The sequence below is a fragment of the Pogoniulus pusillus genome, chromosome 30, assembly GCF_015220805.1.
Source record: "Pogoniulus pusillus isolate bPogPus1 chromosome 30, bPogPus1.pri, whole genome shotgun sequence".
Classification (NCBI taxonomy): domain Eukaryota; kingdom Metazoa; phylum Chordata; class Aves; order Piciformes; family Lybiidae; genus Pogoniulus; species Pogoniulus pusillus.
In genome coordinates, this window is record NC_087293.1 from 6,469,556 (window position 1) to 6,488,120 (window position 18,565).

Here is an 18,565-nt window from a genome sequence, read left to right on the forward strand (position 1 = left end):
CTTTCCTAGAGAAGGGCAAAGTAGAGTCAGTGGCTCCGTATGATGCTCCTCTGTGGAGGCAGCCAGGATCTTATTTACCTGATTCTCCTTAAACACCACAGAAGGCAAACTGGTCTAGACTTAGAGTTGTTTTTAAATCTAAGCAAAGCTTTTAAGGCAACGAGGTTTCACTAGGCAGTGAGTCTGCTGACTCAATTTCACCAATCATTGAGTCTATTCCGTCTTCATACTGTCACTCTGACATTGTAACCCACAGCAAAAATCGTAGATAACCTGATCAATTAAAGTATTGGAAGCAGTGCTGAGGAGGAGTAATCTCCCACTTAATCCCTGCAAAACCCTCTGACTCCTTAATCATAGTGATTAAGCTACAACTCATTGTAATTTAATGTGTGGGCATAATTAAACTGCTGTAGAGCATTCATGTATCAGCATCAATGCTGTGAACCTGTACCCTGGCCAGGAAAGTTGCTGTTCTTTATGGCTGGCAGAGGTTTTTGCTGCAGCCACCTGAAGCCAGCAAACTCACTTTGACAGCCCTGCCTTGATCAGCTGGACAAACTGGCGTCAAACTCAGAGGATAAATTCCTTATCACTGTAAGAAGCTGAGTGTGGAGTCAATTTGCTACATTCCCCAGAGCTCACCCAACCCAGCTCAAACTGCTGATGTAACCCATTCCCGGTAGCTGCTGACTACAGCAAATTGCTGATTATCATTTTCACCAAGGGCACTTGGAAAAGCTTCAAATAGCAGTGGGGTGGAATCAGCCTTTCACTGGTGTATATGAAACACAAACCACAGAGTTTGTTCCAAACTGGTGGAACATGGGTTTGGAGGATGGATTGCCAGATGGATAAAGAACTAGCTAGATGGCTGCACCCAAAGAGTGGCTGACAATGGCTCCATATCCCAGTAACAAGCAGAGTGATCAGTCCTGGGGTCAGCCCTGTTCAACATCTTTGTTGGTGCCATGGACAGAGGCATTGAGTGCACCCTCAGTAAGCTTGCCAATGACACCAAGCTGTGTGGTGCAGCAGACATGCTGGAGGGCAGGGATGCCATCCAGAGGAACTCTGACAAGCTGGAGAGATGGGCACAAGACAACCTCATGAGGTTCAACAAGAGCAAGTGCGAGGTCCTGCATCTGGGTTGAGGCAATCCCAAGCACAAATCCAGGCTGGGCAGTGAGTGGCTGGAGAGCAGCCCTGAGGAGGGGGACTTGAGAGTGCTGGTGGACGAGAAGCTCAACATGAGCCAGCAGTGTGCACTTGCAGCCCAGAAAAGCAACCAGAGTCTGGGCTGCATCAAGAGAAGCATGGGCAGGAGGTCGGGGGAAGTGATCCTCCCCCTCTGCTCCGCACTGGTGAGACCCCACCTGGAGTAGCGCATCCAGTTCTGGAGCCCCCATTACAAGAGGGAAATGGATGTGCTGGAAGGTGTCCAGAGAAGGGCCACGAGGATGATCAGAGGGCTGGAGCACCTATCCTATGAGGAGAGACTGAGGGAGTTTGGGTTGTTCAGTCTGGAGAGGAGAAGGCTCCAAGGTGACCTTTTTGTGTCCTTTCAGTATCTGAAGGGGGCTACAGGAAAGCTGGGGAGGGATTTTTTAGGATGTGAGGTAGTGACAGGACTAGGGGGAATGGAACAAGGCTAGAAATGAGTAGATTCAGACTGGATGTTAAGAAGAAGTTCTTCACCAGGGAGGTGATGAGACCCTGAAATGGGTTGCCCAGGGATGTGGTAGAAGTCCCATCCCTGAAGGTGTTTAAGACCAGGCTTGATGAGGCTCTAGACAGCCTGATATAGTGAGGTGTCCCTGCCCATGGCAGTGGGAGGTAGAACTAAATGATCTTTGTGGTCACTTCCAACCCTGACTGATTTTATGATTCTTTTGGGGGAACTTTCTGAGAATCATTAAAATTGTTACCCAGTTCAAGGCAGTTATTAATGGCTCCAACCAAGCTGCCTTGGTATTTTAGATTGTATTTTCTCTTGGGATAGTGAAATAATGTATAGTGTGAGAATTAAAGTGCATACACTTACGGACAGCTGTGTATAACATAAAATTCAGAGAAGGAAAAAAGTAATTCTGGACTATTCACCTCTGTTGTTTCATTGACCTGGCCCAAGGACTGATCGTTCTGCTGTACTGCTGACAGAGATGCACAACAAGAAAGAGCAACAGCCATGATTGTACCTACCAGGATTACAAACAGTGCCGGTGCCACAAAAGCCCAGATTGCTCCGTTCTCTAGTGAAAGCCAGCAGCTGCAGAGAGAAACCAGAACGATTTCAGATGAAACACCAGGTCATTTAATTAATAATGCCCTCTTGCTCTCTTTTTAAACTAAGGGGGAAAGAGACTAAAAGACAGTGCAAAAAGACTGATGCACGTTGAAAGCAAGAGACGTGATGGAGCATCAGTAAGAAGCTCCTTTTCCCCCTACCTGGGGAATCTGAAGGCAGGAACTCGTTTTGATTTGTATCTTGCAGAGAGCCAGTGACAGCTATCTGCCCCAGCATGCCTTCACATACCATCAGGGTGGAAAGATGGGAATAAAGGAAAGGCTTTTTTTGCTGTTTGTTGTTCTTGTATCCTGTATCACAGGCAGTCATTTCAGTGCTGTGAGCACTGTCATTGCAGCAGGAGAGAAATTGAAGCTCTCCCTGCCTTGCCTAGCTGGTGGTGAGGAAAACCTGAGAAATGTGCTGTCGGCTTCACCTGTCTTGCTCACAGCAGTGCTGATATAAACTAGTATATATACACACCAAAAATAACTCTTGCTTCCACATAGGGCCATGGTCTAGTTGACTGGATAGAGCTGGGTACTAGGTTGGACTGGATGATCTTGGAGGTCTCTTCCAACCTGGTTGATTCTATGATTCTATGATCTCTTGCTTACATTATGCTCAGACAGAATCCTATGTTTGTTTTCAGGTAAAGTTGCTTTTCTTTTTCTAAACTAAAAAGGAACTAAGTTTTTATAACTCTATCTACATCCATTTCAGATCTCTGCCTGTTTAGCAGTGAGTTTTCTACGATAGATAAAATATCTTTAATCAGAGATTTTTCTCATCTTGTGAGAAATGCTTCTGAGAGTGGTGTCTGGAGGAGTCCTGATGCCTCTGCAGCCAGAGTGGAAAAAAAGCAAACGTTCTCATGAGCTTTTTTTGTTCATCTCAGCAGTCAAAACCAGACCTGAGGCCTCTAAGTCTAAGAACAGGTCCATACAAGAGTTGTACTTTTGAAGGTTACCTTCCCTGTTCCTCAGCAGGATCTTGCAGAACTACAGCCCTGTTAACGGACCTATGAATTTTTCTTCCTATGAGGTTTTTTATCCTCATTGCACCTGGAGTGCAGGCACTTTTCATACTCACTTGCCACTTTCTCCATAGCTGCCTGGGGAGGATGTTGCAGAAATTACACAAATCACAAGTGGACAGCCTGCAAAAAAAAAGGCAAAGTCAGGCAGAATTAGTAACAAAAGTACATCTTCCAGTACACCCTGTGAGTTCAGCTAGATTTTGTATGACAACACAATGGCTCAGAGTAACTTTAGAATTAAGCCTTACCTGACATCATCCTGCAGCTGTGGGACACAAGATTTTAATCAGTTAATGCCAGAGAACTAAACAAAACAGCTTTTCAGTGTAGTGCTAGTTTAACAGTTAAACTAAATTAGGGCAAATTCCACAGAGAATCACAGTTCTCTTTCAGCCTGTTTTTTGTTTATGTCATTTTTGCCTCTCACTCTTCAGGCAGTGGTATCCTATGAAGCAATATCAGCCTTACTGTAACCACCTTCCCCCAAGCAAGCACACCTGGTTCCAAACAATCTACAAAACTAAGTTGAGTTCCTCACATGGCTACAGAAATGGTGACATTTAAGTCATGCAGAGCATCACACACAGCAGCATCAGTTAGGAAAAAAACAGGACAGCTCAGATCCCCCTCAGATGTCCAACCCAGGTGTATTTAACATAAATATGTAATAGCTTCACAAGACTTCTGTGTTTAAAGTAGACTATGCTTAGGCATGGGTTTGGACAGCTCCAGTGTGCTGCACCCTGGGAGGTGGAGGAGCTCTTTATGAGGATTATACAAAGGCAGGCAATTAAAGGCAGGCAATTACAGTAATGCTGTCAGGAGGAGCTGCATGTCCCTGGCCCTCAGCACTGCTCTTTTCTATTGTGCCACTTCAGCACAGTTTTCCAGACTAGAAGCTGGATAAAGAGTGAGGAATGCCTTGCTAATGTTTCTGAATATAGACTCCATCCCTTTAAATATGAGATGATTGTCTGTTAGTTCCTATACGATTGAATAAACTGTGAGGGTTTGGGGGTTTATCATTTTATGGAATTTAATAACTGGGTCCCAGACAGAGTATTAAACAGAATAGCTTTAAAGTTTCAATTTTCTGCATGAGGCTTTACAAAATTCTCAGACAAGCAATTTCTCCTTAATCTTACCAATATCATCCCCATAAAATTCTGTAAAATTTTCCTGTCATGACAGAACTATAATTTTTGGAAGAACTATTTTCATGCTGTAATGATTGAGGCTAGAAGCACTTTGTGTTTATAAATAAGAAAGATACTTAATACTTAAGAAGCAGCACCTACAGGCATTGGTTAAGTCTTAGACATTGAAATCCAATCTGCAGGATGAAGTTTAATATCCCATAAACTTAATTCTGCTCTCCCATTCTTGTCCTCATGAGGAATAACTCCTTAGTGTGTAAGACCTAAGCAGAGGCAAGATTTAGGCAGGGGATCAGGGTAAAAATGTTTACTGAAAGAGTGGTCAGGCATTGAAATAGATTTCCCAGGCAGGTGGTGGAGTCAACATCCCTGGAGGTGTTATAAAATGTGTGGAAGTGGATTAATGGTGGTGTTCCCTGAGGATCAGTGCTGGGCCCAGTCCTGTTCAATATCATTATTGATGATCTGGACCAGGAGACTGAGTCCAGCATCAGTAAGTTTGCAGATGACACCAAGCTAGGAGCAGGTGTGGATCTGTTGGAGGGTAGGAGAGCTCTGCAGAGGGACCTGGACAGGCTGGATGGGTGGACAGAGGCCAATGGGATGAGATTGAACAAGGCCAAGTGCAGGGTTCTGCACTTTGGCCACAACAACCCCAAGCAATGCTACAGGCTGGGGACAGAATGGCTGAGAGTAGCCAGGAAGAAAGGGACCTGGGGGTAGACAGTAGCTGAAGATGAGCCAGCAGTGTGCTCACGTGGGCAGAAGAGCCAATGGCATCCTAGCCTGGGTCAGGAACAGTATGGCCAGTGGGACAAGGGAGGTTATTTTGCCCCTGTACTCAGCACTGTACCTTGAGTCTTGTGTCCAGTTCTGGGCTCCTCAATTCAAGAGAGATGCTGAGGTGCTGGAACGTGTCCAGAGGAGGGCAACAAAGCTGGTAAGCGGAGCTGGGAGTGTGCAGAGCCTGGAGAAGAGGAGGCTCAGGGGTGACCTCATTGCTGTCTACAACTACCTGAAGGGAGGTTGTAGCCAGGTGGGGTTGGTCTCTTCTGCCAGGCACCCAGCAACAGAACAAGGGGACACAGTCTCAAGTTGTGCCAGGGCAGGTCTAGGCTGGATGTTAGGAGGGAGTTCTTCACAGAAGAGTGATTGACATTGGAAAGGGAGGTGGAGTCATCGTCCCTGGAGGTGTTCAAGAAAAGCCTGGATGAGACACTTAGTGCCATGGTGTAGTTGATTGGCCAGGGCTGGGTGATGGGTTGGTCTTCCAACCTGGTCGATTCTATGAATGGCCACGGTGGTGTTGGGTTGATCATTGGACTCAATGATTTCAGAGGTCATTTTCAACCCAAAAAATTGCATTTTACTTTCCTATCATGTTTGTCCTTTAAAGAAAGGAAATCCTGACACACATTAGAAGAAAATGAAGACTAATTGCATTCAACACAGTAACCAAGCCCAGACATTAGCCTCCCTGCTGAAATTTCATCTGCCCTTGGTGTGTGAGCTATCAGGGCTTACGGTCCTACAATATGTCTACACGTTTCTAGTCACATCCTTCCTTACTGAAGAGATGCTGTTAGTTGACACTGCCTTCTGATGCAAGCTGTCTTTCCAAAGCAGGGGCTTTGTCACAGAAGCAAAAATAACTGTGTCAAACAAACTCTATACTTCTACTCTGCCTTTCTCTTTTTCACCCAGTCAGATGCTGGATATTTAAAGGATTTACCATGACTCTTTATCCATTTTAAATGGCAGTGAAGAAGAAAATTAAATACAGAGTTCCTTTGGAAGATAATAAAACTTATGCAGATGAAACATAGAGCAGCCATCTGCATAAAAAGAGCTGTTAAGTCAGTGAGAATAAAATGGTCTGCAGACTATAGAGCAGTGTTTGTCTTTTCTTTGCATTAACAAGGTATTAAATGGGAAATGGCAATGGAGGCAGATTCAAGGTTTAGTTATAGTGAAATTAGAGTATTTTTCCTTTAAGAAGCAACCATACAATGAATTTCATAAAGGCTAAAAAAAAATATTATATATATATATATACTTAGCCTAAGGGGATCATAAGACTTGATTTAGACTGAAGAATTCATATAATTATACATTATACATGACAGGAAGTGATTTTGATTCATCCTTTGTCAGTAATAATTACTGTGAAGTTTGTCTACACCTATAACAGGCAGTGTCACTGTTGTGCTGGTTGTCATCCATGAAAGACTTATGGTTCTGTTTTTCTTACTGCATCTGAATGTTTCCTCCATTAGTAGATGTTACAAATATGCTCATCAAGCCTACTCCAAATTACTAGGAGCACAGTAGCAAATGAAAGTGTTCTAGCACACCTTTCTGGCAGCTGATCTGTGGCACTGGTGTCATCTGTGTCACTATAAGCCTGGAGCAATACATTATCACATTAAAATAGGGTAAATCAGCCTGTATGGATATTAGGAGGAAGTTCTTCACAGAGAGAGTGATTGACATTGGAATGGGCTGCCCAGGGAGGTGGTGGAGTTGCCGTCCCTGGAGGTGTTCAAGAAAAGACTGGATGAGGCATTTAGTGCCATGGTCTAGTTGACTGGCTAGGGCTGGGTGCTAGGTTGGCCTGGATGATCTTGGAGGTCTCTTCCAACCTGGTTCATTCTATGATTCTATCATTCTATGAGTGCATGCTGCTGCAGATAATGTTCTCTGAGTCCTCAAGCTAGCTAATTTAAAGCTACCTCCCAAACTCAGCACCAAAATACAGCCTGGAGAGTGGGCATAAACCCTTAACACCTGGCACAGGAAGACAAATAATGCCACCCTTGCTCAGACTGATTTCTTCCTGAATTCCACTCAACTACAGCTACTAGGGTAAAGCCTAAAATGAATGTCATTTAGGTCCTGTTACTGAGCATTGAGCTTCATATCTCATCCATTTCCTTTATGGTTCTGAGACATTAATAGTAAGATGGAAAATGCCCATAAATCTGTGTGCTGCATTTTGAAAGCTGCTCTGTCTTCTATAGATAGCAAAAGAAAACAGACAGGTTGGGGAAATTCTATGACAGACAATTCAAAACCGTTTTAGGACATTGATTCTAAAAGCCTAAAGATGTAATTTATTGCAAAAGATGAAGTGTTAGACACAAATAAAAACATGTTTCTTTCCAGTATGGAGAAGATCTACCTCACTGGAGTGGGAAAAGTGTATTTATCGACTTGTAGAAGTTAATTTTCTATGATTTCTTTGTTTTCTGTGCATTACACCATATCTATGCATATCTATCTGGGACTATATCAAGCAACAGCACACAAAGAAGTTTAGGTCTTCTAACAGCTCAGGACACTCTCTAAAGGAAAGGAAATTGTCTGAAATAGGAAAAACATATTAAGGCCAAAATGCCACAGCAAAATCTTCAGTATCACGAAGTGTGTCATCAGCATCCTACAAGTGGGTGGGTGGGAAAAGTTTTGCTACAACAATCTATATGTTATGCTGAATCACCAAGGCAACAAAAGCATTTTTGTGTTCCCATCAGTCTCAAGGTAGTTTTAAAGGTAGGATATTATCACCTTCTTCAAATTTCTCTTCTTTTGAAGCCCTGACAACTGCGGCATTTGAGGTAATTTTAGGACTCTTGGGACTAAAGATAATACACAGGAACTTCAATCAGCTCTGCACATTTGGTGTCTTGTCTCTGATTACTGTTGAATTCATTTTACAGGTGTAATGTCTTTCAGAAATCTTGATACTCCTTAGGACAGCAGTGATACTTGGTGTGGAGTTCCTTGTCCCCATCTCTTCTCATTGCCTCCAGTTTCAATTTGACATTAATACAGACTGCAAACTTTTACACGTGCCTAGCCCAGCTTCTCTGCTCAGATAAGAATGATGGGTCTGGGGTTTTAAGTTCAGGGCTTTGGTTTGTCATTATTCCAGGGACCATGAGTTTGCAAAAGTGAAATGCATTCACACTTCAATTAGAAGCAAAGAACAAAGAAATGAACTATCTGTTTGGACTAACAGGAGATGTGACATCCTTGTCTTCAATTTATTTCAATCAGTCAGTATAATAATTAACTAAACCACAGTGTAAAAAAGCAGCCAATTTATATTAGATAGTGGACAATGTATGTCTACTTTGATCCCAGGATGGCATTAGAATGATCAAATTTCTTTTGACAGTTGCATTCAATGCAAACTTACCCTTATTTTAGTAGACAAATAAAATAGATAAAGGACAGAAAAAAATAGCCTCTTGCCCCAGCCTTACAAACCTTACAAGATGCAGGAATTTAATGGAATATATATTTAACTTTGCTCCATTGTGCTTCCATCAAGTTTCTGAGGGAAGAACCTAAACTCTACCTTGCAGAAGATGAGCACACATGGCTGCAAAGGCAGTACTGACATTTGATCTCTAATTGAACATCTCTATTCATATTCAGTGCCAATATGCTAACAAAAGAGAAAGTTGGAAACTGAAAAACCTGTGTGCCCTTTAAAGCTTTATAAGTAGTGAGCACTGCAATGTGGATTTTCTCTGTAAACCCATCATTATTCAGCTATAACTCTTGTTCGATGAGTGCTAGTTACATACCAGACAGTGAGCTGCAATGCTGTCGACTGAATGAAGGTTCCTTCAATGCTTATCAAGAGACAAACAATTTGGAATGCAGTTGCCTAATTAAATTACTTCAATGATGTTTAGACACACTTGCAGCAATGACATGATGTCAGATATGATTAAGGAAATTCAACATCTAACTCAAATGTAAATAGTTTGAGCTAGCCAGACAAAAATAAGGCAGAAACTTTGCAGATTTACTGGATTTTAGAGGGCAGGTTGTTTTTTTTCCCAAGTCATTATAGGAAAAACAATTGAAATGGCATTTCCAAAATTAAAGCACTTGTCCAAAAAAAGGGCTTTTGAAAGGTTTACATAGAGAACTGTATTACAGTTCTACAGTCGATATTCTCCACCTCTCTGTCTGCATGTGAGAAGCTGAGCTTGCCACTGTCTTACACAATCCTTGCATTGCTGTTTCTGCCTCCTGATGTATTTTGCTAGTACATCTGTTTTGATGACTAATACATACTACTGGGCCTGAGGGATCATCCTCCAAGGCATTACTCAAACTACCACTGAAGAGACTTTTTAGTAACCACATTTAACATCCCATTAGGTTATGAACTAATAAGCTACACACCCTTTGTGCTAATTACTACTAATTGTGTGGGAGCAATCATATTGCAATAAAATGAGGCAAAATGCAAGACTTACTACTGGTCACACCACAGTCAGATGACATGTTTAGACTCCTAAATCACTTTGTAGAACACTGCCATTTTACAGTAAATGAACCTTACACAAAATGCCCCCAAGGAAGGGTAAAGGTGCAGAACAGAAATCCGTTTTCATAGGGTAATTCAATGATTAATTGTAAATTGGGTTAATCAAAGCATCTGCTCTAATCAAATACTTTAGTGAATTAAATGCCAGTTCTTAATGATTTTATTAACTGTTGTGGCTTTTTACATAATATTTCTGAAGGAGAAAGAGTTCCCAAGGGCTCATGAGAATATTTTCTTTGGTTTGATCTGCTTAGATTTGTGTACCAGGAGCTCTGGATTAAATAAATCCAGAAGAAACCTCTCTAACATCAGCAGGTTCCTCTATATTTTGCACTGAATCTAGAAGAAAATACACAGCTCCAATGTCTTCAATTTCCAGCCTTTCTAGGTTCTCTTACTTCTGGGTCTACTGGGTCTCCTTCTGGGCAACATGGTCTAGTTAAAGATGCTCCTGCTGACTGCAGGGAGGGTTGGATTAGATGACCCTTGGAGGTACCTCCAAAACTGAACACAGTCATAGAATGATAGAATCATAGAATGAACCAGGTTGGAAGAGACCTCCAAGATCATCCAGTCCAACCTAGCACCCAGCCCTAGCCAGTCAACCAGACCATGTCACCAAGTGCCTCATCCAGTCTTCTTGAACACCTCCAGGGACAGCGACTCCACCACCTCCCTGGGCAGCCCATTCCAATGCCAATCACTCTCTCTGCCAACAACTTCCTCCTAATAACCAGACTAGACCTCCACTGGCACAACTTGAGACTGTGTCTCCTTGTTCTATTGCTGGGTGCCTGGCAAAAGAGACCAACCCCACCTGGCTACAGCCTTCTTTCAGGTAGTTGTAGACAGCAATGAGGTCACCCCTGAGCTTCCTCTTCTCCAGGCTAAACAACCCCAGCTCCCTCAGCCTCTCTTCATAGGGTTTGTGTTCCAGGCCCCTCATCAGCTTTGTAGCCCTTCTCTGGACACATTCCAGCACCTCAACATCTCCCTTGAATTCAGGAGCCCAGAACTGGACACAGTACTCAAGGTGTGGCCTGACCAGTGCTGAGTACAGGGGCAGAATAATTTCCCTCATCCTACTGGCCACACTGCTCCTGATCCAGGCCAGGATGCCATTGGCTCTTCTGCCCACCTGGGCACACTGCTGCCTCATCTTCAGCTACTATCTACCAGCACCCCCAGGTCCCTTTTTTCCTGTCTGCCCTCAGCCACTCTGTCGCTAGCCTGTAGCACTGCTTGAGGTTGTTGTGGCCAAAGTGCAGAACCCTGCACTTGGCCTTGTTCAATCTCATCCCATTGGCCTCTGCCCACCCGTCCAGCCTGTCTGCTCTGCAGAGGGACAAATAGACAGCTGTTGAAATATATATAGAGAGATATGTGAGCAGCTTTACTATCAGCCAGACATGTACAGTGCCAATAGGTATTAAATATTCCAATGCCTAATCCTGTAGGTCTGTATTATTGGTGCTTTTTTATTAGGGAGAGGAAAGATAATGCATGTTTTAATAGATTTTGAAATTATCTGCAACCACATAGATATTTCTTTGCTATAGTTTTACATCTTTTGACTCAATATATGAGGTGGTGGTGTGTTTTTTTTTTCATCTTGTGAATGTGGAGGTTTGTCAAGCATCATTGTTGTGCTTCTAGAACAGTGAAAGCAAACTAGCTTCCACTGGTGTGAAAAGTCTGGAAGAGAATATTCAATTTCAGCTCCTGAATATGCACACAGTTTATGCTTTCATTACTGTGTTTCAAAAGCTGTGAATTGTTATCTGAGAGATTCCTCTGTGACAGTACTTCTTTTTTATTATCATTTTTTACTCTTGATAGTCATACTGAAGTTTCATGCAGACTTTCTTCATCTATTGGTTTAAAGGCACAAAATATAAATGAGTGAATTCTTGTGCTACTCCTGTGCTATACCTATGTCAAGTTTTTAATGTGTGGGTTGCAGAATATAAATCATATGTGAGTTAGAACCCAAATGAAAACATACCAGTGCAGTCAGACCTCTTTCCCACTCTCCTGCTATTCATTTGGCAATTAAGGATCTCATCTGGCCTGGTGAGGTCATGGAATTCACTGTAGTGGAGTTAGGTTTAGGGACTATACATTTTAATGTCTGATTACAGTGAGAAAAAACTATGCATTTTCTTATCCAACAGACCTCCTCCCACTAAGGTAAAATATGATCATAAGATGAAAGTTTTACATATGCTTCTGCCTATAATCTTGTCTTACAATGAGGCTTAAAGCAAGCAGCTGCTAAATGCTTACCCCATCCAATTCCATAATAATATAAGTGCTTGCTCTCTTCTGACCCAAATACTTTGATCACCATGCTGTAAAGATGAAATCCTTCCACCAGCATCCATGCAAAAGCACTCAGGAAGAAAAAATGAAGCAGAACGGCCAAGATCTTGCAAGGCATCTAAATTAAGAACAAAATTGAACACGTTACTTCTTTGTGATGCAGCCCCATTGGTTTTCCAGTTCTATTTTTCTATTTCTGTGTACATTTCCATGCTAAATGCTAAATCACTGCAGTAAAATAGTCTTAAAAACAAAGCACTTAAGAATTTCATTTCTCTATGGCGTTTCTGGTAGCTTCAGAGTTAGAAATCCTCTTACCTTTCGACAATAAAAAAACCCCAGCAAGATGTTGCCAAATGTGCTGTGGAAATCCAAACTGATTATTTATTCATAACAGCAGGCCAAATGCTTGTACTGAAGTCTACAAACCATTTCAGAATTCAAAACTGAAGGGTTGACACCCTGTTGGTGAGCCTGTCATAAACATAGGGGAGTTAAACAAGTGAGGGTATAGGCATTGTCCTGTGCTCTGGCCCCTGTGAAGGCAGAAAAAGTGTAGTTTTTCTGTGTAGTTTTCTATGAAGAACTGGCAGAATGTGAGTGGATCAGTTAAGCTTGAGCAAAACGTGGCCATTTCAAAATAAGGTGTCATGTTGAACCTGCCTTTTAGTCACACTTCTCTGTGTAGCTCTTCTGCTGTGCAGTTCTTTGTATCAAGGATAGGATCACAGAAATTAAGTCACATTTTATTCCAATGTCTGCCTGTCAGCCCTGGTTACAAATTCTGTAAAAGTCTCCTATGCTCCTTCTCCAGCACTGCTAACACAGACAGTTCAGAGAATTATGGCAAGCTATAACTAGCTCTTGAGTCCTAACCACTCGGTGGCAGACATTTGGTTTGCCCAAATGTCTGAATCCTCAGTTTCCCATAGTCTGCTGTACCAGCTGTATGTGCAGTCATATTTGACTTTACATTCTCTCTGTCTCACTCCAATCAGCCTACCTTACTCAAATGGGAAAACTTAATGCCTTCCTCTTCCCCACTCCTCACGTATTCACAGCACACATTTGCCTTTCCCCACTAATTGCTTTTCGAGGATGTCTCACCACAAGTGGTTTGGCTCATCATACAGTAATTGAACAGATGTGACTGCCAGTGATCTTACCACAAGATAACCTTGTTTGGTTTGCTTTCAGTTAAGGCACATTTTAAACATGCACTTGGATCCAATCCCAGCTATATCTCAGCTTTGCATCTTGCAGCATACTGATGATGGTCATTCTGCTCTGTGGCTGTAACATCCCTTCTGTGACACCTACAGAATTTCGGAGGAGTTGCTTACATGCAGCCCGTGTAAATGGGAAGATGAATTTTTGTTTTCCTTCAAGATTTCCATTCCTCACCTGGACAAATCACAGTAAGATATTCAGGCAGTTGGAGTCTTGTTTTTCTGAGGAAGCATTACCAGTAGGAACCAGTTTGCTTGTCTTCAGATGTTAAACATTGGTTCCCCTTGTTGCATTATCACAGCTACCCTGTGCTGGCATTTTATTCCTGTTGCTGATGGTTCAGGATTTTGCACACTAATGAAAATTAAAATGTTGGGACTTGATAGTATAATTAAAATTGAAGCCTTCCTGTACATGTCCCAGTGGAGGCCAGTGACAAGTGGAGTCACTCAGGGATCAGTCTTGTTCAACATCTTTGTGGGTGCCATGGACAGAGGCATTGAGTGCACCCTCAGCAAGCTTGCCAATGACACCAAGCTGTGTGGTGCAGCAGACATGCTGGAGGGCAGGGATTCCATCCAGAGGGATCTGGACAGGCTGGAGAGGTGGGCACAAGCCAAACTCACAAGCTTCAACAAGACCAAGTGCAAGGTCCTGCATCTGGGTCAAGGTAATCCCAAGCACAAATCCAGCCTGGGCAGTGACTGGCTGGAGAGCAGCCCTGAGGAGAGGGCCTTGGGGGTGCTGGTGGATGGGAAGCTCAACATGAGCCAGCAGTGTGCACTTGCAGCCTGGAGGGCAAACCAGAGCCTGGGCTACATCAGAAGTGTGGGCAGGAGGTCGAGGGAGGTGATGGCAGGGGGGCTGGAACTAGATGATCCTTGTGGTCCCTTTCAACTCTGACTTATTCTGTGATTCTGCACCTTCCTCAGTTGTACTCAGCTGCTACTGCAAGGACATTTTAATGCAAGTCCACTGTGACTACACATATTAAAAAGCAATAGCTTTGGTTTTAATTCAAGTAAGTGAGACCTGTGAGTGGTTTTGTATTTTGCAATGTGATGTGGCATATCACTAAATCAGATATGTTTATTGACAAAAACTGTAAAAGCCTTTCCAGTTAATTTTATCATGAGGCTATGAAATCCATTTTAATACCTTTTGATTTCTACCAGCAGATTAGTCCATGGAAATAAAAATGCAACATAAAGCTGACTTACAAGCTAGTTCTGTCAAGTGGATACTTTCCAATTTTTGAGTAGCCAAACAATATGAATCACAAAACGGCAGAAAAATAAAACACAGTGAAGTACCAGGAGGTTGTCTGTAAATAATTCTGTGTAACAGCAAGTTGCAGATTTTTATACTGAATCCATAGCAAAGCTGTCCCTTGTTCTGTATTTCTGTCTTAATTATTACTTTGAGGATACTGTTAAATGACCAAATTGCCTTCTTGAAAAAGACATAGAAGAGCTGAGACTTTACATATTAAAACAAGCAGGTGTCTCTTGCTGTATCATAAGATGCACGTTTTTGGTAGAATACCTGTAAAAAGCCAGATCCCATTACTGTTACTCTTCCAGCGGACTAATTGGAAGTCTCTGGAAGTAGAAAATGAGTGCAGCCAATAGTAAGGCTTGTCACATTAGAGCTGTTGGGAATGTAAAGCAGACGCTCAGAAAATAACAGTCATTTGTTTACTGAGGACAGTCTTCGGTAGGTGAATTTGCATACATTTTCTAAATTCAACTTATAACTGTGGTTTCAATTTAAGTGGCAATTTTACTGCATTGTACTGAACCCTCTGAAAACGTCCTGTCGTGCAATCTATATGCTGCTGTGATACACAGCCCTGAATCTGAGCAGATCTATCTATATATTTATCACAAACAGCCCTGAATTTGTGCAGCTCTCTCTATATATATCATAAACAGCCAAGAATTTGTGCAGATATCTATATTTATCATAAACAGCCCTGAATTAGAGCAGATCTCTCTATATATATATCATAAACAGCCCTGAATTTGAGCAGATCTCTCTATATATAGCATAAACAGCTGAGAATTTGTACAGATATCTATATTTATCATAAACAGCCCTGAATTTGAGCAGATCTCTCTCTATATATGTCATAAACAGCCCTGAATTTGTGCAGATCTCTATATATACATCATAAACAGCCCTGAATTTGTGCAGATATATATTTAACATAAAGAGCCCTGAATTTGTGCAGATCTCTCTCTATATAAAAAACAGCCCTGAATTTGTGCAGATCTATATATATCATAAACAGCCTTGAATTTGTACCGATCTCTCTCTATATCTATCTATATCATAAACAGCCCTGAATTTGTGCAGCACTCTCTCTATATATCATAAACAGCCCTGAATTTGTGCAGATATCTCTCTATATATATCATAAACAGCCCTGAATTAGTGCAGATCTATCTATATCATAAACAGCCCTGAATTTGTGCATATCTATTTATTTATCATAAACAACCCAGAATTTGTGCAGATCTCTATATATCACAAACAAAAATAGCTAATTTCTTCTGTTTGCAAGTGTTTAAGCAATGCCATGCAGAAGTAGTGAGAAACAGCTCAATACACGGATGCAGAACTGCAAATAGTAGACACACAAAAGTTCCCAGTTTTGCTTGAAAAAAACCACAGTCCTGCCTAACAAACTATGCTTCAATTTTCATTTTCCTATGTCTAAATAATACTTTGCTTTCTCCCACAAACATTCTAAGGTAGTTGAAAGGCTTTAGAAGCTTAAAAGTAGTTAATAGTTTCTAAACACACCCTGCCATTTGGGATTCTGTTTTAAAAAGCGATGCTCTTTAGTCTATAGTAGAGAGTCAGTGACTAAGACAGCAAACCTCTCTAAAGGAACAGATCCATCTATTTCTGAGAGTCTGAGGGCAGCTATTAGACTGGCATTTGGACAGCAAACATATCTTAGGGTCTCGGTAGTGCAGAAAGAAAACTCTGTGTGCAAAAGTATTTGCTTTCTCTAGAAGAAAGATATTCTGCTTTCAGGAAAGATGGCCCTCCTGGAATACCTCCTGATCATTTAGCACTACTGTTGTAGTTCTTCTGATGTAAGGTATCAAGGAGCAGCTTTTCTAAGAAAAAAAAAAAACAACTTTTTTTTTTAATGCATTAGTTCAGTGTCCTACTGGAAATAGAATTTTGTGGTTAAAAACCACTGCATTTCTGCAATATGAATTTTAAATGACTAAATAATACATCTAAAGCTACCAGAGGAATACTGTATGCTGTGTCTGGAATCAAAACCTAAATATCCCTGGGGACAGAGGTGGGAAAAGGATACAGAGTCTAAAGGCAGTCATGCAAGAAAGCGATGCCAGCTCAGAGCCTGTTTCTATGATGCCATTCCCTATTGCACTGTGTTTCCTCAAGCAAATCAGTACCTCCTGTCCTTTCGAGCAAGGCCGCTTGTAAACTGTTTAGTATTACACACACCCATCTTTGGCAGAAGCAGAAGGTAAGTAATTTACACTTTCTAGTGTAAATTCTGCCTCCCTCTTTTTGTAAGCTACCGTTTAGCAGTCCAATTAAAGCAGCAATTAAAGTTGTTAAAACTGATGTCAACACAAGTGAGAAGAGAGCGGGCAGAAGGTAAGGACATGAGACTAATAAAAGGATGAATCACAACACCTCTGATCCCAAGAGGTTAAAACAAAAGCATAGCAGGTAGCACATAGACTCTGCTTTTCAACTTCCAAGGTCTTCAGTGTTGTGCCCTACTATTACTGCTGTTACAGAGGAGATAGGGCTGAAATATCCATGGATTCTGTGAACTGTTTCACTTTGAAAAGCCTGAGGCATAAGTTTCAACTTAGAGTAAGCTTTGAGTTGGTTTAAGAGGAATGAACATATGCATTTATTAAACTGCAGTTTATGTGAGCATTTCAAAAGCTTATCTACATCTGCCTAACCAAACAGGCAAGACCTCTGTGTGTGGACAAGGTATGGTAGAATGTAGACATGTTGACAGGTCTCTGGAGAATACAGGCTCTATCTACATTCAATGAAAACTAAGAGATGCACCTAGGATTTCATAGTATTTTAAAAGATTGGGGGTGATGCTGACACTGATAAGGTGAAAAGAAGCTTTTACATGTTATCTGAAGTGACCCCTTCTAAGCTTTTCCCCCCTATTTTCTCCTTTGCACATCAGGTTATTCACTGAGAACCTACCTGAATGTTAAGCAGCAAATGAGTATAAACTTAGTTTTACAAAGCACTTTTAAATCCTCAGGTAATAACAGCCTATGTAAAACCAGACATTAGTGTTACTTATAAGCAGCAGATGTTCAAGGAATCCCATTTCAGCTGTTGTACTGGCAAAAGGAAGAATGTGTAAACTTCACATTTACTTGTACTGAGAATAAAAAGAGTAAAAGATTAATAGAAACTGCCTGCTGCTTGTCAAAAGTAACATGGAGGAACAGCTGGCCATCAAGGTAGCCCGATTCTGACCATTACAAAAGTAGAATACACTGAAAGCTGACTTTTAAACTGGGGTTTGTTTCTTCTTTTTGAAAGAGTCTCTCACTCATGGGACCTTATGTTACTTTAAGTAGTATTTTTAACCACAACAGTGGAAGCAAATTGGTTTTACTGGTAGGCAATAGTGTTAACTTGGTATATTCATCTCAATTTAGCCCAGCTGTTTTAAGATGCCAGTTTTAATGGTCTAGATCACAGTGCTCTGCATAAGGAATTCCCATCTGCAGTAGTAGATCCATAAACTCAATCTGCAATTTCAAGTTCCAACCTATGTGACCAGGCAGAAAAAGTCTACACATGCATAAAGTTAAGTACCACGTAAGCAGAATGAAGGTGTTTGTCTTTTGCTTAAGTGGTTGCCTTAGATGCCCAGAGAAGTATATACATGTTTTATAGCACTCAGGATCTCAGATTAAACTCTTACACAGTGATAATATAAATCTACTGGTCAGACAAAGAGTGCATTCTGCCACACAGATAGTACTGTATGAGCAAAACCCTTCTACTTTGCTCTCCAAGAATGCAAAAGAAATTGCCACAGCTCTGTCAGGAAGCTCATCACCTTCCAACAAGAACAAGATTACTTTTTTTAATGAGGAACTAAAAAAAAAAAAAAAAAAGGGGGGGGGGGGGGGGGG

The 18,565-nt window shown here is 41.5% G+C and overlaps 1 protein-coding gene across 7 annotated transcripts in view; it reads right to left on the reverse strand.

The window, feature by feature from the left end:
• Window positions 1–18,565, reverse strand: part of ADGRD1 (adhesion G protein-coupled receptor D1) — a 185,560-nt gene that overhangs the window by 39,799 nt on the left and 127,196 nt on the right. For all 7 annotated transcript variants that reach the window (XM_064168719.1, XM_064168718.1, XM_064168720.1 and 4 more), the window contains 3 exons: window positions 12,120–12,273; window positions 3,380–3,446; window positions 2,203–2,269 (listed from right to left, as the gene is read on the reverse strand). In XM_064168719.1, the coding sequence (XP_064024789.1) occupies window positions 2,203–2,269; window positions 3,380–3,446; window positions 12,120–12,273 (288 nt within the window). The remainder of the gene's footprint in view (window positions 1–2,202; window positions 2,270–3,379; window positions 3,447–12,119; window positions 12,274–18,565) is intronic.